Here is a 22,775-nt window from a genome sequence, read left to right on the forward strand (position 1 = left end):
TCTTTTTTTGTTGGTATATTGAGAAATTCTGTCATAGTTCTTCTGTGAACTAATAATTCATGTCATCAAGAAGCAATTTAATAATCAAGATGGTGCCACTCTTAATAACTGCTAATGATTTTTTTGGGTACATAAGTAATTCATTAAACACACTTAAACAGGAATAATGGAGATGGATCTTGCAGTGCATTGACCCTCCAAGTCCAAAAGGAACATTAGCAATATATCACTAGGAGGTTCAGAAAACAAAATACAATCTTCTTATTGATAGCATCTGTGCCTAGCTAATGTGTCAGCACAACAATTAGCTTCTCTAAACATATGTTTGACCCAAATGTAGGGAACTTTGGAAATCAATTCCCTGTAACTCATAATGTGTGCCTGTAAGTTTCTGTTAGGAGTGTCAGATTTTGTAACTATGTTAACTACCACTGCTGCATCAAGTTCTACTTCTAAAGAGCTCAAATGAAGTTGTTTAACCAAGAGTACCTCTCTAAGGGCCTAGAGCTTTGTCATTACAGTTGTTGTGACCCCTATGGATCCTAAAAACCCTTGTAACCATGTTAATCACCACAAAGAATGAGCTTTGAGATTTCATGAAATTTTGTAGAGCAATTTGAATTTCGAGTTTGTTTTAGTTGCCAGATCATTTTTTTTTTTTTTTTATACCAATAGCCTTATATTTTTCAGATAACAAATCCTTAAAAAGAAGGGAGCTCAACTTCTATAAGTTCTCAATTCATTATACTTAATAAGATGCCAGGAAGGGTAGAGAGAAATATGAGGTGACAATAGTAGTATCATTTATGTCATGCAATTTAGATGATAGATCTTGTGGGGTACTAGGATTCATGATTGATCCTAGATAAGGGAGCCAGATGAAAGATATGGAATCACAATGTTTTCTCTTTGACAATAATATGTGATGGAGGAACCCAATAATTCTAGTTTGAATGACAAATTCTTTTATAAGAACATGGTGTATGGTTAAGTCATGGATTCAAGGCCCTTTTGGAGCTTATGTAACTTATTAATGGAATAAAACTAAAGAAGATAACAATGGAGGTATAGAACCAGGAGAAAAGGTAAAGCTTATTATTGTTATTATTATTAACAAAGGTACAGCTCTATAAAATATAAATTGCAGTAGCCAATGTAATAATAATCAATCTAGTTCCATCATTAAATGTAATCAATCTAGTTCCATCGTTAAATGTTCTTCATAATCCTTGTGATGTTCTCCTTTTTTTTCTTTTTCTTTTTTGATAAATAGTTACAATGGGGTTGGGGGGGGGGGGGGAAGGATAGGAGATTTAAACTCTGGATGTCTCCGTTGAAAACGCTAGAAGGTGCTAGTTGAACTATGGCAAGTGATGTCCTATTCAATATGTTAGAATTTCCACACGTGTAACTATAAGTTGCTAACAATACTTTGGCTTGGTATTGGCCTTAAAAGCTATGATAAAAATATAAATGGTAAACATAATCGAAGCATAAAGAAAGAGGTTCAAAGCAATTGAGACAAAATGGAAGCAAGTGGTTGAGTTTCCAATGCTTTTCAATAAGGACCTTGTTGTGGGACTGAAAGAGAAAGTGGAAAGATTTGATTAAGATTGAGAATTGGGAAAAGGTTGTTGAGAGAGCAAACGAGTTTCTGCAGTGTTTCATTTCCAACAAGCCTTAAAAGGAGCTCTAGGAACTCTGACTAGTTCTTTGAACAATGAGTTACATTTACAGACCATCAATGCTAATATTGGCATGTTTGGGACACTAATAGAAATAATCAATTAGTCCTTCTACTGTAGGCATTATTTTTTTTTCCAAAAAAGAATTAAGAAATAATCATGGTAACCATTCAAGTAGATGAAATTAGTAAAATTATTCGGGAATGTATTGAGCAATATAATAGAGAAGTATGTAATGTTTTCTCTTTGCTCAGATGAGCTGAATACTTTACCAGATCACTAGAAATTTTTGCAAAGCTTATTGGTAATGCTTGAGAACTATGGGGAAATGGGTTATGGTTTTATTTATATAGAAGTCCACTAGTAATGTCAGTGGCATATCTTTGAGGCTAGATGGTAATATGCCTTTTATGTTGGGCTTTCTTCTTCCTGGGTTAGGTAGGTGTGTGTACCCTTCTTGTAGTATATTTAAGATGTTGGTGAGAGTTTGAAAGTGCTGCTAGTGGTATAATGAAGTTCCTGGGAAGGACTAGTGTTTTGGAATTCTGTACCATCTTGTTTTATGTTCCTTTTATGGAGAGAGAGAGAGAGAGAGAGGAATAGAAGGATATTTTGACGACCAAGAGTTGTCCATGTAGAGTCTTAAATTTCAATTAATAGGGTTGTTGTATTATTGGATGTTATTGAATGCGCCTAGACCTCCAAAGCTTTCTGTTCTCATAGTATTTGTAATTTGTAGTTTGTACTAGAAACTTTAGGGTATACATCCTGTTTACTTCATTGGTTTTTCTTGTACTTGGTTTTTGTTTAATGAAATTTAAGCCTTATGGTCTAATGTAGAAGTCTGAGTATTGCTTATAGCTAATACTGGATCTGGGTATAGTTTGGAGTCAGATAGAGTCATACTCATATCAACGGATCTAGAACTAACTCCTCAAATTTGTAAAATAGACCCAGCAAGCAAGGAAATGAGCCTAAAATTTGAAAACGACTCACCAAGCAGGAAATTGAGTAGAATTAACTCCTAAAATGTTGAAAATGGACCTAACAAGCAGGGAAATGGGCTGATTGAGCCATGGCGTACTAGTAGAAATGTAGAATAATTAGTCGAGGTTTCTAGATATAAGTTGAGACCAAATGGCCTGTAGCTGTAGGGATCTTAGTGGTCCATATGGGCAATTGCATAGGACATAAAAGGGGAGCTGTCAAGGATGACTTTATAGAGAGTGTTACTTTGTTGAAAAGACCAAGTTTGTTTGAACAGGTCTGAGAACTGAATACCTAAACATTGAGTTGTTGGAATTAATATTTACTAGTTAGTAAGTTTCTGACCATTTTTTTACTTAAAATGGATCCCAGCCTTAGTTTCTGACTATATTTGCTTACTAGGAATCAGAATTTTGATCTTTTTGTTTTGTTAGTAATCTTATATTCCCTTACTAATGTCCCTACATTTTTCAAAGACAGCATAAATCTGTTACACTGAAAATTTGCTTGTAGTAGGCCACTGTTTCTTTACTCTCCTTTATTCGAGCAAAAACTTTTGTGACATCAATAAGAAAAAGGTTGTAGTCTTTTTTCCCCTCTTCTAATTACACCTTGCTGTTAACATTTTTTCTCTTAATTGCTTTCTTAAGGGAGTATCAAATTTGTAAACAGAATAAAAGCTGGTAGTGTTTTTTTTTTTTTTTTTTTTTTTTAAAATTTATTTTTTATTGCTATTTGGTTGAAGATGAAAAAATTGAAAATCAGCAATTCTTCCGGGATTTGAAAAGGTAAAAAGAACTATAAATTTGATCTGGTTCGCTGTTGTTAAATAATAATTGAATCATTCACAATATTGGTAATTTAGAAGATAAAAGAGCCACAGACATTAGTTACACTTTGTTTTTGCATTTATAATTTAATGACTTGAGACTGAAATTAGAGATTTTTTTTTTCCCTCTTGATTTTAAGTCTTTTATTGCTGTGATGCCGTAGGGAGAACTTAGATCTAGTGTAGATCTGACATGAACCAGCGAAGAGATGCCACCTTCAAGCAAATTGACACTTACAAAAAATAATTTAAGAAGGAATTCTAGTAATAAACAGGATTACTGCTACAAGAAGTAGATTTTAGATTTATTTATTTATTTATTTTTGGAGTGAGAAGGTAGATTGAAGTTGGGACACTAAAAAATCATTTTTATATAGTCAAAGAGACCAAAGATTAGTGAAATATGATAAATGAAAGACTAGTCTGGTTTATAACAAACAGGTTGATAAAATGGACTGATGCACATTATTTTTCTGTGGGCTTAAATTCTGCAAACCCCCTGATTGAGGATGAAAAACTTGAAAATCAGCATAGCTGGGGGTTGTAATGCAAGAGAACTATAATTTTGTTACTATTCTTTGTTATAACAAAACATGAAACAGTAATTGATTCATTTAAAGTATCAATCCGTTATCTTTAAATGGGAGAAGACACAAAGACATTAGTTATACTTGATTTTCCACAGATGATATCATGACCTGATTATTGAAATGCAATTATATACTTGATTTTGTACATATGATGTAATGACTTAATATTGAAATGCAATTATATGCTGCATGCGGAAACTACTTTTACAAATGACCATTCTCTAAGCCTTGTTCTTGTTGTTGACTTCTTGTTCTAATGGATTACATGACCAGAAAACCACTAAACCAGAGGTATTGTGCATATCAGCTTCCTCTAGCCATTCAAAATAGTAAGTTAGGCACGTTTTCAAACAATTAAGAAAACTAACATCTCGAGTTTTAGAAACTCGAGATCCATATTATAACTCGACTCCAAAAGACTCGAGTAGCGAGTGGGAAATTTCGACATAGATCTCGAGTCTTTAAAACTGGATTTCCATGAAAAAAATTTCATCTATAGTGGCGTTTTTAAGCCTTACAGTGACGTTTTAAAGCCCTATAGCGGCGTTTTTCTGCAAAATTTTTTTTATAAGTACAGGTTTAGGGGTCCTATAGTGGCGTTTTTAAGCCCTATAGTGACGTTTTAAAGACGTATAGCGGCGTTTTTTCTCAATTAATGGAAATCGAGTTTTTAAAACTCGATTTTCAGCCTAATTTTTTTCCCACTTGAAGTTAATCCACTTACAAATCGAGACTTAAAAACTCGAGTTTTATCTTGGAACTCGAGTTTTAGACACTCGAGATGCTAGTTTTCAAAATTGTTTTAAAACGTGACAATTAACTAAATTTTTTAATATTTATTGTTATTTAGAAAAAAAATTCCACTAAACCAACCCTTGAGGTTATACAAGACTATTTTCCATTGGCAACTTTTAACTTTGTTTAAGTAATAGTACATTGTTTCTCTTTTTCTGGTAAAAGATATGTCTTGTAACAATTTTGCTGTTTTAAATCTTTTTACTTTCTTGATATTCATTAGGGATGTATATCTGAAGTCTGAACACCATGGAAATGATTTTAATCCCTTTGTTTCTTAAACTTGAAGAAACAAAATCTAAATCCTGTTTTGATGATAAATCAATTGTCATTTGTCACATTTTTTTGATCCTGATAAGATAAATCGCAACTAGACATGTAAAATATTTGCACTTATAACTTGTCTGTTAAGTCTTTAACTAAATGTTCTTAAGCTTATCTCTAGATTCTTATCTCTTTTCGTTTGCCTTGTCACCAAGAATATAGATCAACACTATCCTGAAACACACTCAACATTTTAGCTATATAATTGTATTTAACGGTAACTATCATATGGGTCAAGCTAGCCTAAGCATGTTGAAATATTCCAACACTAAATAATATGTATATATATTATATAGTTTGCGTAATCCAATAGAGAAATATGTTCCACAAAAAAAGATAAATGTATATCTTAGTGCTATTATTAAAACTAGGAGTGCACGACTTTTATTAGAAGGAAATTTCAGCCACCCCTTAAAAAAACTGTAGCAATGAAAGAATTAGCACATTAAAGAACAAATAGTCGACTATGTTTGGTAGAGATCTTAGTCACGAGGACAGATTTAGTACATAAAATACAAACAAACAAGTGAACAACTACAATCATCTGGTTCAGTCTTCAGAATCAAAATCAACTTGTATTAATTAATGTAACACATACGTGTACGAGACCGTTATAATGACAAAACAAATCATATAAAAGTTACAATTTTCAATAGCAGTTAGATACTCCTACTGTTATAAGAAACAAAATTTGAATGTTTTAATTACCATGGCTTGTTCAAGACCAGGGTCAACATTTCTGGGTGGCTGAAACTTCCTGCTTGGCTCTGACCGAGTTCTATAACATGTATCTACTTTTCTTTAACTCTAATTATGGCAATCTGGGTGGACATACTTCTTTGACTTGGTAAATTGGTGGTCATACTTGAGCAAGAGAAATATAAAAGAAGATATGCTTGTTATACATCAAAATGCAATTTAATATAATTTTTTTGACTTTATTTGGCGTGCGTGACTTCAATATACCACAATTATATCATAGATAGGATGATGCTGATGACAATAATAAATATTTATTGATATGGTTTTCTTTAAACAAAGCCTGCTGTTGAATTTGTTGATACATGAAAAACCAGTCAAATGCCAAGTTTTAGAGTAATGGTTTTTTTTTTTCTTTTATATTTCTTTTTTATATATAACTTTTTTTTTGAGAAGGTTTTTTATATATAACTTCAATGTCATTGAGTTGTTTGTACTTGGTTGTAATAAAATATGATCCGCAACTAATTTGGTAGTTTTTTTTATATGAATTTTCTAATATAGCATTATTTTCTGTTAAAATAATAATAAGTCTATCTATACAAATTATTTTAACAACTTTTTTTTTTTTTACCAAAATATTAAATTTTTGGTACACAATAAAAATAATAGTAGTAACAAACCCATAAATAATTGATTGATACATTAATCACAACTTATCAGCTTCATAAATTTATATTTATATATATATATATATATATATATATGAAAATAAGAAATAATATTTATGAAAAGAGTCTTTTACCTTATCTAGCTAGCGTGTTTGAAAGACATTTTGATACAAATGCCCCCTCCCATTATAACTATTAAAATATCATTATATATATATATATATATATATATATATATTCCTAAAAAAAGGTCATATTCATAGTATTATTCTGAAAATACAAAAAGATATTTTTGGGCAAATGATTTGTCTCCCTATCAAAGTCAAAAATCAAAATGACGTGTAAGACTTCGATGCTTCATTGTTTCTTAGAAGAAAAAGTTGGGAGAAGTATATATCACACACCAACCACCCCAATATGCAAAAAGCCCAAAAGTCCTGCATCTTTAATTAACCTCTTGCACATTGTATTGTCTCATTCCTTATTCCTTCCTTCAACATAAAGATAGCAAGGATATCCACACAAGTCTTAGATGGAGGGTCTCATCCCCATGGTGTTCAAGGCATTCAAGAAAAACAGAGTTCGCAGCCAATACAGGTGTCTCTCCTCAGGAGCTTCTCAAAGTTACAACATAACTGATTTCTACACCAATAGCCAGAGTCATGTATACATGTTGCCTTCAACTGAAAAGGTAGGTGGTTTTCACACAGAGAGAAATGGTCACAGGAGACACAAGTCTGTTGGAGATTATGCTGTTGAATTCTCATCATCTGGAGATAACATGAGAAGAATGGAAGTTGCACCTCCTGCCCCCCAGAAACTTGTGAGGTTTAGGAGCCACAGAATGTTCTCATGTGTAACTGGTGCCTAGAATTGCAACCTTTCTTGGTATCAACTAATTCCAAGTGTTGTAATATTTTGTTGATTTTGTTGTTTGTTTTTTTGGTTATTTTTTTGCATTTATATTTTTATTACTTATAGTTACATATCATTTCTCCACAATTGTTGATATGATCTGTTGTGATTAATACATAATAAAAGTGGCATCAATAGTAAGCTGAAAGTGAAATTGATGTTACTTCGATCACAACAATGATCAAATTATGTCAACAATTGTAAAAAATGTTGTGTACTTATTACTCAATATAATTTAGATGTAAATACTTCCATGTATAATACGCAACTTTATCATGCCCAACTGAGGTTAATTAGGCAAAATTGAGTCCGATCAAGTACTCTACCCAGCCTGATAAAGATGTATGTGATGTATATAGAACTCAATAGGCCATACTGTAGCTTTTGTAATCTCAAATTTATAAGCTACACTTGTTTGGTGCCTGCAAATAATTAAGCCATGTGAAGCTGTTGACATGTATGCTTGCTTGTGAGATTCGCACACCCAATGATCAGTCCTGAGATTGCATAGCTAGAATTTGATTATTGTACAAAGTTTGGACGCACTCTCAATTATTTATAATTAACTTTGCTTTACCAACATTTTTGTTGTTATCGATAAGGCGAATGTATTACTGAAGCTAAAGTTAAACGTGCATTTTGATAAAAAAAAAATTTACTTATTGTTTATTTATTGAAAATTGATTAAAGTATATAATTCTAACTTAAGGGAATGAATTAAAAGATTGTATATAAATGAATATCGAAAAAATTGATAGTAAGAAAGACCCTAATGATATTCTTCACAAAATTTATGTGAATATCATGAAAAACAAGTTGAGATTCAAGGAACTCAAAATGATTTGGCTTGCTATAAATCTAACGAAAAGGTTGTAGATGATCAATGATGTTTGCAGCACTGTCAAAGTGTCAACCTCTTGTTTGTTAGATTATCATATTGATTGATGTTGGGAACTTTCCTCATAGTCTCCTTTTAAGAATAATTCTCTGCAATAACCAGCTAAACACTAGAAAACAAGATACACTCATTACTAATTTAAATATATTACATCAAGTGGTTTATTAAACATTAATTTTTCAAAGTTCCACAGTGAAAAGCTATCACGCCATAGTCATTCCATGATGTATTACAATAATTGTCGAACCTTTACTTACCTAGTTCAACTCAAGCATGATTATGAATAATAATTACAATAACAGGCTTGGCGTTGTTACTTTGTTTGCACGGCTCTTTTTTTTTTTTTTTTTTTTTTTTTTTTTTTTTTTTTTGGTGATTTCTAGTTCAACTCAAGCATGATTTTGAATAATAATTACAATAACAGGCTTGGCGTTGTTACTTTGTTTGCACGGCTCTTTTTTTTTTTTTTTTTTTTTTTTTTTTTTTTTTTTTTTTTTTTGTGTGATATTTCGATAGTTATAACCGGAGAAGAGGGATTTAAACCTAAATATCTCTATTGAAAATACCAGAAAGTGTTTATCAGTTGAGTTACAAAATTCTTGTGATTGAAAAGTTTCAAATCTTTTTTTTTTTTTTTTTTTTTTTGAGAAATGAAAAGTTTCTCATTTAACTTCTCTTGATAGATTTGTTGATTTTCCCTTAACTCAAAAAACTTGTCGCATATAGCTTATTATAAAATTGTAGTGAGATGAGAACAACTTGCAAGAATAGGAAATCTAAGGTTCACAATTTCTTTTTCATTTTCGTAAATATTCAAGAGCTAAGACCATTCCAATGTTCCTTTTCACCATGCATAAACTGCACCAGATAAGCTAGTAAAAATATTATGTTTATAAATAATGGGGAACAAATATGCTAATACATTAGAAACTCATTGCCTATGGCCATGGATAAAGACCTTTGAACATAAAAAAATAAATAAAAATAAAAATAAATTCTGTAATAGTGGAGGTGTTTGGATTCCGGAATCTACATGAAGCTAAAGAGAACCATCTTTGACAGTAAACTTTGTTCAAAATGCAGTGTCCCAAAACTTTTTCTAGAGAGAATCCTTTTAATTAGATTTAAGGATGAATCTTATAAAATCCTCTACAACATTAAAGCACAGATTTAATTTAATTTATTTTGTTGGTGGTGTGGATTTGGGAATTTGTGTTTCCTTAATAGCACCTTATATATAGGCAGCTAATACTAATAGCTAGGGTTTATAATTGTAATTAGGGATGGGCTGGCCTTTGAGCTCAATTCTCACAACACAGTCCCAGACTGAGGGGTTTTTTTTTTTTTTTTTTTGAGAAGGATTTTTTACTACTAAGTTAAGTGTTGGGTTTCTTCTTTAAAAAAAAAAAAAAAAAGGGTTGAGTGTTGAGTTATTTATTTATTTACAATGGGTTGGATTGCATTTCTTTGAATTGGCCCTTTAATTTTTTAAGATAATTTTAACTTATAGCATTTGCTCATAATGATAGTTCTTTGTTATTAGACCAAAATACCAATTGATTTTTGGTGTAGGCGAGGATTAAACCCCAAATCTCTTATTCAACTCATCAGAAGTTTTACCAGTTGAGCTAATTGAAACCCACAATTGGCCCTTTAATTTAAAGATGTGAGTTTGATTAAAATTATTTTGGTTGAACCAATTGGACCTGGCAAATGAAGTAAGGTTTCCTTCATAGGGATTGGGTTAGGATAAATAAACCTAAACCCCACACTTAATTTTCTCTCAACCTTAAGTTAAACTTAAATCTCTCTCTCTCTCTCTCTCTCTCTCTCTCTCTCTCTCTCTCTATATATATATATATATATATATATATATATACACACTTACTTTTTTAACTTGCAGTTTTCCAAAAATAGCTCATTAACCTAACTTCCCTATCAAACATAATTTTTGGGAAAGCCATATAATTTGGTGATCTATTGAAATTAAAATCTTGGCCACCTTGGAAACATTAATTGGAGGTTTAGGACCAAGAGATGACATGGGCTATTTTGAAGAACCTATCGATTACCAAAAGAATTGAGTCTTGTTTCCCAAGGCCCAAGGGTATGCGTTAGTTCAAATTCACAATCCGTAATCACATTTGACCAAGGGAGACTGGGCAACTGACTTGTTCAACATTGGCTAATTAATGGTCTTTTTCTCTAGGGTTGGCTAGAAGAATCAATGCTCAACTATTCGTCATTTATTGATATGTTGTTGTGATTAAATCACCATCATTTATGGCTTATTTGGATTGAGAAATAGTACAATAGAGTTGGCTGTTGGCTGTTGAAAATTAAGTTTATATATATATATATATATATATATGCAATACTTAGAGAAAGTCTAATTAAAATTTACAATTTGAGTCTAATTATACGACATATGTCCCAAAATTTTTCTAAATTTAGGTGCCAAGTGGGGATCACACCATAAATATACTTACATATGTTCTCAAATGATGACATGTAAAAATCGAAAAATTCAAATTCAATTAGATTTTAAATTGAATTTCAATTAGAGTCCAATTTTGCACCATGAGTCTATCTATTTTTTTTTTAATTTTTGTTGCAAGTGAATTATTGGGTACAAAAACCTAAGAGTCTAAATATAAATATATATATATATATATATATATATAGAGAGAGAGAGAGAGAGAGAGAGAGAGAGAGAGAGAGAGAGAGAGAGAGCAAAACTTAGATACATTACTTAGGTGTTGTTCCTTAAGTTCCTCTTTTAAGATTCTATCATGTGGCTTTTTTCTCATAGATGGAAGTGTATTTTTTAAGTTGAGTAGCTACATGGCAAAATTTTAAGAGGGAAACCTAAGGAACAGTACCTAAGGTACTGTACATAAGTTTTGTTCATATATATATATAATTAGAAACAATTACATATTATAAAAATTTATGGTTTAAAAAATGTGTAAGCTGATACCATGTATAATTTCAACATCTTCTAAAAATATATATATAATTTGAACAATATAATTGTGATTGTTTTTAATTGTACTCATACATATGCACGGAGTTATAAGGAAGTTAGGTTCATGAGCTATTTTTGGAAAACTGCAAGTTAAAAATGTGTGTGTGTGTGTATAGAGAGAGAGAGAGAGAGAGAGAGCGAGACTTAGGTACATTACTTAGGTGTTGTTCTTTAAGTTCCTCTCTTAAAATTCTATCATATGGCTTTTTTTTCATGGATGGAAGTGTATTTTTGAAATAGTTACATGACAAAATTTTAAGAGAGAAACCTAAGAAACAGTACCTAAGGTATTGTACATAAGTTTTGTTCATATATATATATATATATATAATTAGAAACTATCACATATTATAAAAATCTATGGTTTAAAAAATGTGTAAACTAATACAATGTATAATTTTAATCTCTTCTAAAAAAAATTATAATTTGAACAATATAATTGTAACTGTTTTTAATTGTACTAATACATATGCATGAAATTACACACTAGTTTAATTTAACACACGTGTGGAATTTCTGCAACCAAAGCTTCCATGTTCAAGATTTTGGCAAGCTATGAACAAGGGTAGAAAGGTGCTTATATAGAGGCGTCAAATGGATTCCGGGGAGGAATAGTAACCTAAGCCTTCGGCACGATAATTGGGCTGCAAATGGGCCATTGAGAGACCTCATCCAAGGCCCCCTTTTGGAAGAAGAAGAGCGCCATAAAGTAAAGGATGTTTTTGGGCCGAATGGATGGAATTGGTCTAAACTCTCAATCCAAATTCCTAATGCTGTCCTCATGGAAATTAAGGCCATGCCTTACTCCTTTAGATCATCAAATGAGGAAGATAGGATGATTTGGAATGGAGCTAACCGAGGTGATTTTGAGCTTAAGTCAGCATATAATTTAGCTACAAAATGTAGTGAGGAGGAAGAGGAGTTTTAAGGGCTCTTGGGTTTGGAAGGTTGACACCTTTCCCCGGATCAAGACTTTCATATGGCAATGCTTGCATAATAGCATTGGAGTGGGGGAATGTCTTGTTAAAAGACGCCTTTGTGAAACTGACTGTTGCCCTCTCTACCAAAGGGAAGCCGAGACAATCCTTCATAGACTTAGGGATTGTGAGTCGGCCAAAATCACCTGGAGCAGACTTGGAATTCTGTCAAACAGCTGCTACTATGAGGGTAATCTGTATTATTGGCTCGAAAAGAATTGGAAAGACAATGTTCCATGAGTGCAAAACCAGCCCCCGTGGAGAATAATCTTTCCTTTTGTTATTTGGCATTTGTGGAAACAAAGAAATAATTTTATGTTCAGGGATCGGCCCAGGCAGAACAACGTGCACAGTGAAGCCTTATTTCATGCAGCTGAGTTTTTTCATTGTGTCATTAATCCCAAGTTGTCGGGTAGCTGATATATAGTGCAGGTCAGGTGGGAAAAGGCTCAACATGGCTGGGTTCGGCTCAATACAGACGGTTCAGCCTTGGGTAATCCAGGACGTGCGGGCTGTGGCGGTATTACTCGGAATGAACATGGAGATTGGCTAGGAGGTTTCTTAATGAACTGGGGTTCTATTGTAACAGGGCAATCCCTGAACTCTCTGTTCCTCCTTAGTTTTGCTGTTGAATGAAATTTCCTCATTACCAAAAAAAAAAAACATGCATTAACATTTGGAATTACGATTTTTGTTTGTCATGCCATAGTCCACCAACTCATCTATGCGTCGAGTAAAGTATTCAAAAAGAGATTGCCCATTACTTTTAAACTAGTTAATATGGGTTGATAAAGCAAAACATGTGTCTAGGCCAGTACTCATTAAATATGTCACTTTAATGTAATCTGAATTGAAAAGGCATGCAACAAAATAGAATTTTTCTATCAAAGTCTAGTGAATCAACTTTAACATAATTAGTTAGTTAATTAGAAGGTCTAGTTGTCTTTATGATGTACCAATTTGGAGTTCATTATAACCTGACTTATGGATTGCTTATTACAGAGTCTTAACACTTAATTTATAATTATGGAAATAAAATAAGCTGATTCTTTTTTTTTTTTTAATTGAAAATACTATTAAAAAAAGTTGGAGAATTAGAATAAGTAAAACGTAAACTAATTTAATTATTACGGGACTCCTAAACAATCGATTGAAACACATTAAGTAAAATTTGTAAACCATTTTTTGAGCGTGACCTCACTTAAACTAAATTTTTGAGCAAAAAGCATGCAAAATGCAATACAAAGCCAGCTAGTTCTCTGTTCTTTGACTAAGTTTAGCGAGACTCGCATAAAACGTTATGACTAAGCTGGGTTTTTTACTAAGTTTTGAGCAATAATAAGCAAACAATAAGTTCTGAGAAATAAGTTTCAATAAGAATAACGTTATTATAAACTGCTTCTTTCGTAGGACGACTTATGTAGGACCTGCAGACAGTAGATAAGATAATCAAAAAACCAGTTTATCAACGATTCCCAAACACATGCGAGCAACTGTCTGTACATATAAGCTATTTTGACACGATTTTTTTTTGGAATTCAGGATATCAATACATGATGTACCTAATAGTTATAACAATTAGAAAAAAGAGATTCAAACTTGGATTCTCTTTATAAAAATGTATATATTAAATATACTATACCTCTTAATTACAACGATATTGGTTATGAGTGTGCTTTTCGCCTGATCAAGGGGGTGGTTATCAATTTCAAAATATAGAAATAAAGATATAGAAGGATCATCATCAATCATAATAAGGCCATATAAGCTAAGTTGCACCGATACGGACACGGGTATGGATATGGGGGTATGGCAATTTTTGAAAAATAAGGATTTGACACGGCGTGGGTACGGCAATTAAATAATTAATTAAATTTTATATTTAAGCATATTTTAAATATTTTTAGACATAAAAATATTAAAAAAATAATTAATTAAATTTTATATTTAGGCATATTTTTATTAAATAATTAATAAGGGTAACATTCCCACCACCACCACTTGCTTTTTCTAACTAATATATTTTCATAGAAAAGCAGCTGACTCAGTTGATTTTTCACTTTCAGTATTCATTTTAGTAAAATCACCTACAATATTTAACTTTAATAAATAAATAAAACTATAGTAGGACACACAAAAACAAAAATCACTATATTCATAATAAACAATATAATTTATAAGGCAAAAGGCTAAGTAAAGAAACAAAAAAATTAATATATATATATATATATATACATACATAAATAAATACATACATACATATATATATATATATATATATACACAATATAACATAGTGAGAGTGGGATTTAAAAAAAAAAAAAAACGCGTGAGAAAGAAAGTTATAAGTAACAACACCCAAAGCATATCTTGGAAAAAAGAAAAAAAAAAGAAAAGAAAAGAGAGAGAGAGAGAGAGAGAGAGAGGAGAAAGTCAGACCTATCCATGTCGAGAGAGAGAGAGAGATCGGAAGGGACAGAGGGCACCAGCAATTGTCTATGGATTTTGTCGACTCGTTGATTGGCCCAATCTAGTACTAGCGAGGGACAGAGGGCAGTGGGCACAAGCTTTTTGTTCTCACTTCTCGCCGATTGGTTTCTTCTCACTTCTCACTTCTTTATTTTAGGGTATATCACAAAATCAACGGTAATAATTTGTCCATCTGTCAAAATCTGTGAATTTTTTTTTCACTGCTGGCGTGTCCACGCTGTGTTGGAGCCGTGTCGGAGAAGCGAAAAAAATAAAATAAAATAAAATAAAAGACACCACTCAAACACCAGAGTCCGACGAGTTTACTCGTATCAGTGTTCGACATATGTCGAACATCGATACTTTGTCAAAAATGGCTTGTCGATGCAACCTAGCATGTAAGTCTAAGAAACAATTAATACTCACCAAGTAAATTAAAGGTGTTTGAGGGGCAAACAATGAAAGAAATAAAAAGAGAGGAATTAATAATTACTGCATGCAATATATCATGAACGTGTTCGTTGATGGTCATCTAACCTAATGTCATAATAATATTGCTCATATATATATGCATCTGATTAGAAGACCATCAATGAACATATCCATGCCTGCACAACACACGTACGTTACCACTTCAACTTGAGAGCTTTAGGAAAAACATGTTCATTTTGTTTCAGATATGGCTATCTGCAGCTTTTTGTGTTGAATAGAACATCTACACTGTAGAGAAAAAGAGTATATCCTTGGGTATCATTCCCTTTAAAACGTATATACTTTGAGAATAAACCCTCTCTTCTTAGTTCTTATTGGTTGGTAGCAAAAATAAGGTTGGTATAGAGACTATAGACATGGGAATGTTGAATGGTGGTTGCCTTTGAACTTGAAAGTTGAAACCCCACAGCAAGAGAAAGAGAGTGTTGACTGAAAGATACGTTGCACGGGTCACGAAGCTAACATAGTACAGTACTGTTTAATTCCAGTTTCAGGAATGCCAAAGCCCAATGTCTCAAACCAAAGTCAGCCCAAGTTTCTACTGTATCCATTATCCAACCACAACTAATACAATAAAACCATGCTACACAATTGTTTTCCCTACCTTTTCAACAATTGCTAAGATAGTTGTTTGAAAAGGAATGTATTATGTATATGCTTTTCTTTAAATTAAAATTAATATGAAAATAATTTATTTTGAATGCTTATTACTATCCAAAATATAATAATAATTGGTTTGAAATATGGCATTCTTTCTTATGTGTGGGTTTTTTTTTTTTTTTTTTAACAAAATATAAATTCTACTATAGCCTAATCTAAGTATATAGGTGTATGAAACTCCCACTTAAAGTTTTGAACATTGGTCCTTACTCTCCACACCTTACAAATATTTATATTTGTGGATTGACTATCGCGCCAAGGATGCGTAGTAGTTCATGTGTAGTTGTTTTAACAACAATTGAAACAAATTTAATAACACATGCAATCAATAATATAATTATTCCTCTTAATCTAGTCATAATAATTTAACATTAATGAATTCACTAAAGTAATAATATATGCATATTTTTAATTATATTAATATTAACAATTTTTATTTCCTAACTCATTTTGATGACATATAATAGGGTAAATATATTTTTATTTCACGTATTAGTTATTATTCGGGGTGCATTAATAATTTATATAAATTTTGGTTATTTTTCTAAGATCTATATATATTAGAAATAATTTGTTTGGAATATGACATTCTACACATGTAAATTTAATAACACAAAATTAAAAATATAAAATAATGATTGTACACTTAATTTAGTAAAAATAATTAAATATTTATCGATTCACTTGAACAGTAGGTTTATCTTTTAGTTATATTGATTTTAAGAATTTGCAATTCCTTTCTTTCTAATGGCACGACATATTTTTTTTCCCACCAATTAATAGAAGCAAGTAACATGGATGAGAATAATAATATCTTATCTAAACATATACTTTCTTTCAATAACGCTATATCATTTTTTTCACAATATCTTTTTACAAATGCATATTTTCTTTCCAATAGTAAACTGTGAGTGGTTAAAAAAAAAAAAAGAGTTATGGTTGGTATTCAGGAAAAAAAAAAAAAATGATTGTTGGTTCATGTAAAAAGTTGTGTCCACCAATCACAGTGAACAACTTGAGCATTTGTCAAATATGTTTTGATGAGCATATTCCTTAACTACTTTTACAGCTTTACCCACTTTAGATACCACATGTTCACACTAGGCTTCGTTACAAATTTTGAACCTAGGTACGTTTGACTAGTACAAAATCTAATGCTGCCAAATGAAGGAAAATAATTGACACACAGTTGCCTAATATCTTGTTTGCACTTGTTAAGGTTAATTTATTATGCTAAGTTTTGGTACTATTCGGCAAATTCTTAGGGTCACAGCCTTGAGGTTTTAATCAAAGCTACAGAATCACTAAATAAAATAAGATAGAAGAATGAAAAACATGAGAATATTTATGCCTTTTCTAATAAAACCAAAAATAGTTGAGGCTTCATGGTTGTTATCATCTAATGGTACAAACTAAAATATCCAATCAAAACAAAGATGCCAACCATACAAGATTAACAAATAATTTCATTCATCTGGAAAGAAAAAAGTAAAGTGGATAAAACCAAGAAAAAGTGACAACATATAAACATGTGAATCTCAACTAAGAATCATACTTAGGAAAAACTACCAGGCAAGAAAAGGTTCAAACATGACTAAAAACTACCTCTTCTTGTGCTTAGTTGTGCTGCAGGTGATGCCTCATGCCTTTGTTAATGGTGCTGGAGATTTGAAGAGTGCTAGGCTATGCAGCCAGTGCTCGAAATGTGACACAAGTGAATGCCCTCCAAGTGAAGCTTACCCTCACATGACAGCATTTGATGACACTCTTATTGCCGGTGCTTTGCAATCTGATTATGTGGATTTGAATGATAGAGGTGTTTACTCAGTTCCAAATATTAAAGGTGGCGAGTCAACAACATACAATGCTTATTATGGTTGGCAATCTACTTCTGGTTCAGCTTCCGGCTATCATAGGTAGTTATAATCTTTTGTATTGTATTAATATAGGTTATATTTAATACTTATAGGAGAACATGAAAAGGAAAATGATTAAAATTGTTTTAAAAGACAAATTAGAAAAAAGATAAATTGAAGATAGAATGAAATGACATGTCATTCTGACAGTGCCTTAGTGTCCAAGGTCCAAAGGGCTACATCTCCTATGTTGATTATTTTACATTAAAGCCTGATTAGTCTTGATTTTCAATCAATGAACAAGAAGAAAAATGGAACTATTGGATTTTGTGGCTTGCCCCAGCTGCGTGTCCTTTAATTTGGACCCTTCGTCACCCGTTGCCAATGGAGGCAAGCTAGCTCCCTATGCTGGTTGCTCCTTTCCCCTTTTCTCTCTTCCAAGTGGTTGGACTGTATGCACTGTGCTTCACTCCGCAAGCAAGGTCTCCAGTTCTAAGTCCAGGATAGCCCATTTGCGCCAAGTCTTCTTTATTGATTATTCTAACATCTAAACAGCAATGCCTTCAAAGACTCCTTACACTAGCAAGAGGGACAGTACAATTAGATCAACTAGTCATTGGCACTATCTGTGGTGCTTGATGTTTGCTGTTTAAACCCCAACTCCCCCTACCCTACTATTTACCGTTAAAAAATATACATGTTGTCATTGGCTCATTGGCTTAGAAGCTGACTCTGTTATAATAGTTCTCATTCATTCTCCTGAACATTTTGAGACAAATAGTGAAAATCTACCTTTTAGACTAATTAAAAAAGACTAATCATCATGAGCCTGTATCAAAAGGTTGAGATTTTCCAGAGTTGCACAACATTATAGATTGGCAAATGTTAAAGTTATCAATTTTACTACAAATATCTTATAAACAGACTTGTCATGACAATGAATGTGATTTATGGTCCAAAATTGACCGTATCTCATTACATGGACAAGACAATATTAAAAAAACATAGACTGTGTCCTTTATCTATGACAGGTTTGGCAATTATATGGATAAATGCTCTGGGGGTCAAAGCTATCTCACAGTGGACAGGCAAGGCAAAGTGAGCCTTCGCTCATTGAACTCATTGGAGAGCTTGGCTGAGGCCGACTGGAAATCCATCAACCCACCAACCAAGTTCAACCACCGTGAATTACGATTCTGGCTCTCACGTAGTACAGGACAATGTCTAACTGTGTTTGGAGGCAAGACAAGTAAACGAACTGTGGGTGTAGCTGAGTGCAAGATGGATGGCTCAAACCCGTATTAGCTCTTTGCATTCCGCTTCCATTATCACAAAGCCTTTTGTTGTTGTGGACTTCACAACGAGTAATTTCTTGGTTATCGAAAGTCACTACCAATTTCAATCACAATACATATCATAAAATGTTATAATGATAGAAGAAAATTGATATAATTTTTATCATTGCGATGTACCTTAGCATTCATGCCTGAAAATAAAGTATCAGACCCGTGAAATTTCATGAATGGCTTCAATTTTCCCACATTTTAACTACAAACAACCATCCAGCTTCTATCGCAAAACACTTTTCTATATACTCATTCTTGTCAATACGCTGAAATGAGAAATCAGACATTACCTTGGTTCTTACCAAGCACAAGATGTAGCAAACTAGCAATTCAATAAAAGTATGATACAATATTTCTTCTTTATAAGTTTTTATAAACAAATAACACGTTATTCATCGTATCAACTACCTGCATACCAGTAAATGTAAACTATACATCTCATTTTCAATTCTTCATACAAAGGTACATCAAGAAATGTGTAAGCGGAACAACCCCATCAAAAATATTTCTTCAGCAAGCCTAGAAAAATGCACATTAGTGATCATTTCCACACATAGTTCAACTGTTATATCAGGCTATCAGCGCACTTGACCATTGATGGGAGCAGATGGGACTGCTGCTTGGCTATCTCCAAGGCCATTTAAACAGGGTGGCTTGGCTGCCCCATAATAAAAGAATGCCATTATTTTTGAAAATTCATCTGCAGTTCGAATTTCTGAAGAACAAGCATATAAAGAATTAGAATCATATATCAGGGATGCAAGAAATTGAAGGTTATCATTCAATTTTAGAAATCACCTCTCTCACGGTATAAAATCTTCCCTGCCTTTGTGAAGATAATCTCAGGGAAAACAGACACTTGTAATGCAGAGACCAAGCCATCCTCAACAACAGCATCAAGCGCAACACACTATTGATATAACAATTACAAATATTAGAAACAATTATCTTGATTATAGGAATGGATGTTGACTGAAGCAATTTATTGACTTTACTCACTCTTGGTGACGGTAGTCCGCAATTCCATATGATCTGGACGGCTTTATCCAATTCGTCCCGTATTTTTTCATTTTCCTTTGGTCTGAGAAAAATAAAAGTAGTATTATAGCTTGCAAAAGTAACACAAATGCTGGTATTAAAATACAGTTTCAGATATTATTTTAAAAGAGTATGACAGCTTCAGACACATCACCCACAGTAATTAATCAAAATGTTCCAATAGTCCTCCAAAATCTTTGATATTTATCTCAAGAACAATGACAGCTCACTTAACTCTTCTTCTTTCCTCTTTTTCTTTTTTGATAACTAACTCACTCAGTTCTTCTTTTAAATCCAATTATAATGATCACTGAAATTGATCATAGAAACTTAAGCAATCAATCTGCCATTGAAAAAAATACTAAGCAACGAAGAAATATAAAAGACTAATTTGAAAAGATTGATCTATTCAAACACTCAACGATTGATTGATCTGATACAAGTTCAGCATTTGGTATACCAGCTTAACAGCAAATGTTGATAGACATCACAAAAATTAAAGCATTTAATACTCCACCACTAACCTTATGCTCCACATAGAAAATGTCAAAGCATGAACACTCACAAAGAAGCAAACTTACAAGGAAAAACAAATTCAATTCTTTAAAGGTACATCCAATACTAGAAAGTTGTTGACAAATCGATAAAAAGTTAAAAAGAAGACCCAGAGATTTCAAGTGACGGGGGAATGAAGGGAGGTTTCTGTGAAAAATACATGGAGGGTGAAATATTGGGAAGATATAACACTGGAAGTAAAAATCCATGAGAAACCTTCAAACATGGCTCTAGTAGGGGTATTAGATAGTATTATTTCATGCCAAATGATTTTACAGCATAAGAAACTATAAGGCATCAATTTCATCTACATCCTTTTTTTTTTTCAAAAATTTGACAAGATTCTAAAGACATCATTTTGGCTGTGAAATCTCAAGAGTCAATGGTGTGAAATGAATAATATGACTATTCCTGTGGGTAAAATATACCCTTCAAAAACCAAGTTAAGAAAGATACATTACACTTGATAAATAAAACACTGAAACTTTTACTCAAATCAATCATGTGTATCCTCAACAGGAAGTTGAAAAACATAATAATTTAATGTTGGTAAGGTAATATAGGAAAAGAAACATAACAGAAAAATAAAATTACTGACCTTTTATAGCGATGATGCACAAGAATGATTAGAGGACTGATGTCCTTGAACACAGTCTCTTCCCATTCTACAGATCGTATGTCTTTGATAGGACGTATATAATTATCATCTTTCCAGACTATTTCATTGTCACTATCATAATTATCATCATCATCTTTCTTGTTGTTCTTGATAGTAATCTTGTCAAAGAACTGACCCAAGCTGAATCCCCACCCATCAGAATCTTCAGGCCACTCAGGATCATCCTCATCCACGACAAGTGGGTACTCAGCCATAAGCTTCTGCATCTTCTTCCTCTTTTCTACAGGGTCAACCTCCTCCTCAACATCTGGTGTCCTATCAATTACTTCTCTAATCTTCCTCCTCCATTCACGTCTCTCTTCAGCATCCATAAGATGAGGATCATCCACCTTCCCTGAAGGAGGTTCATCCTCTTCATCACTGTCACTAGATGCTTCCCCTCGCTCTCTCTTTCTATCATTAGACTTGAGTTTTCCTACACTTTTAGACGCTCGTAATCTACTTGTTCTGATTCTGCCACTCTGTGTTTGGACAACGATTGATTCCATGTAACAATATGTTAACAAAATTTCAAACGTACAATAAAGTTTAGATTTTAAACATGACTTGAAAACACACCGGCAAAGGAGACTTCAGAAAGTTCGATGAGGGACTAAAAAGCTCCACTCTTGAGGAAGACAAGAACCTGTTGGATTGTTTTTCTTCAGTTTCAGGACTCATACCAGCCAGTGAATTGGGAAGTCTGAACATGTTCTCTTTGAGAGGTGAGAATGGATATGACAATGGTAGCCTTATGGCCTGTTGTAGTGCCATTTCTACACACAACTGGTTCCTAATTAGCATAATAGTTTAGAGTGAGTAACTAGCAGAAACAAACATATGAGAACGACCCAAAGCAGAAATAAGAGTTCAAAAGTTGTTTGCAATTCAAAGGAGTATCGAAAGTTTTGAAAAAAAAAATAAAGGGGTGGGGGAATTCCATTCATTTCGACATTAAAGCAAACACTTGAGCAGCATATAAATAAATCTTAAAACAAGCGTACACTGTTATTGTTTTGAGTAACTTACCTTGGTATCCTTTTTTTTGCTTTCCTGGAAATGAAGCTCAAGTTAGTTACGGTTAGTTTGTTCAGGTAAAAGCCCTTAGCTATAGCTACACCCCTCCCCTCAGAAGCAGAGAACTGAGAACAGAGGTTTAAGGTTTTTGCGTGTGACACGCTGAGGTGAGGCAGCTCGCAGCTCATATGATACGATAGTTATATTATTTAGAGTCATTTTAGACCATGTGGATAAGGATAGGCCATTTATGTAACCGGACAAAGTGTTCGTGCCGAAAACATTC

General features: G+C 32.7%; 2 protein-coding genes across 3 annotated transcripts; one reads left to right on the top strand and one right to left on the bottom strand.

Moving 5' to 3' along the window:
• Positions 1 to 7,112: 7,112 nt before the first annotated feature.
• LOC115965262 lies at positions 7,113 to 7,451 on the top strand. The gene has a single exon (XM_031084433.1). The coding sequence runs from the start codon at positions 7,113 to 7,115 to the stop codon at positions 7,449 to 7,451; it is 339 nt and encodes a 112-aa protein (XP_030940293.1).
• A 12,056-nt stretch (positions 7,452 to 19,507) lies between these two features.
• Positions 19,508 to 22,708, bottom strand: LOC115966094 (thioredoxin-like fold domain-containing protein MRL7L, chloroplastic). 2 transcript variants are annotated; one of them, XM_031085434.1, is made up of 6 exons: positions 22,502 to 22,708; positions 22,052 to 22,265; positions 21,413 to 21,954; positions 20,221 to 20,302; positions 20,020 to 20,131; positions 19,508 to 19,936 (listed from the first exon to the last, which is right to left on the bottom strand). In XM_031085434.1, exons 1-6 carry the CDS (start codon positions 22,675 to 22,677, stop codon positions 19,800 to 19,802), a joined length of 1,263 nt encoding a protein of 420 aa, XP_030941294.1. In that variant the 5' UTR covers positions 22,678 to 22,708; the 3' UTR covers positions 19,508 to 19,799. The 2 variants fall into 2 exon arrangements, with proteins under 2 accessions (XP_030941294.1, XP_030941296.1); XM_031085436.1 differs by having other exon boundaries at positions 22,052 to 22,248; positions 22,502 to 22,593.
• Between the last annotated feature and the right edge of the window lie 67 nt (positions 22,709 to 22,775).

Source organism: Quercus lobata, chromosome 10 (assembly GCF_001633185.2).
Source record: "Quercus lobata isolate SW786 chromosome 10, ValleyOak3.0 Primary Assembly, whole genome shotgun sequence".
Taxonomy (NCBI): Eukaryota; Viridiplantae; Streptophyta; class Magnoliopsida; order Fagales; family Fagaceae; genus Quercus; species Quercus lobata.

Bases quoted from the DNA above. Each gene is read 5' to 3' on its own strand.
- LOC115965262 (XM_031084433.1), top strand. From the start codon at position 7,113: ATGGAGGGTCTCATCCCCATGGTGTTCAAGGCATTCAAGAAAAACAGA.
- LOC115966094 (XM_031085434.1), bottom strand. From the start codon at position 22,677: ATGAGCTGCGAGCTGCCTCACCTCAGCGTGTCACACGCAAAAACCTTA. The intron at 21,955-22,051 runs GTGTGTTTTCAA...GTCCAAACACAG, and splicing joins TTCTGAAGTCTCCTTTGCCG to AGTGGCAGAATCAGAACAAG. The intron at 20,132-20,220 runs GTGAGTAAAGTC...TTATATCAATAG, and splicing joins GCGGACTACCGTCACCAAGA to TGTGTTGCGCTTGATGCTGT.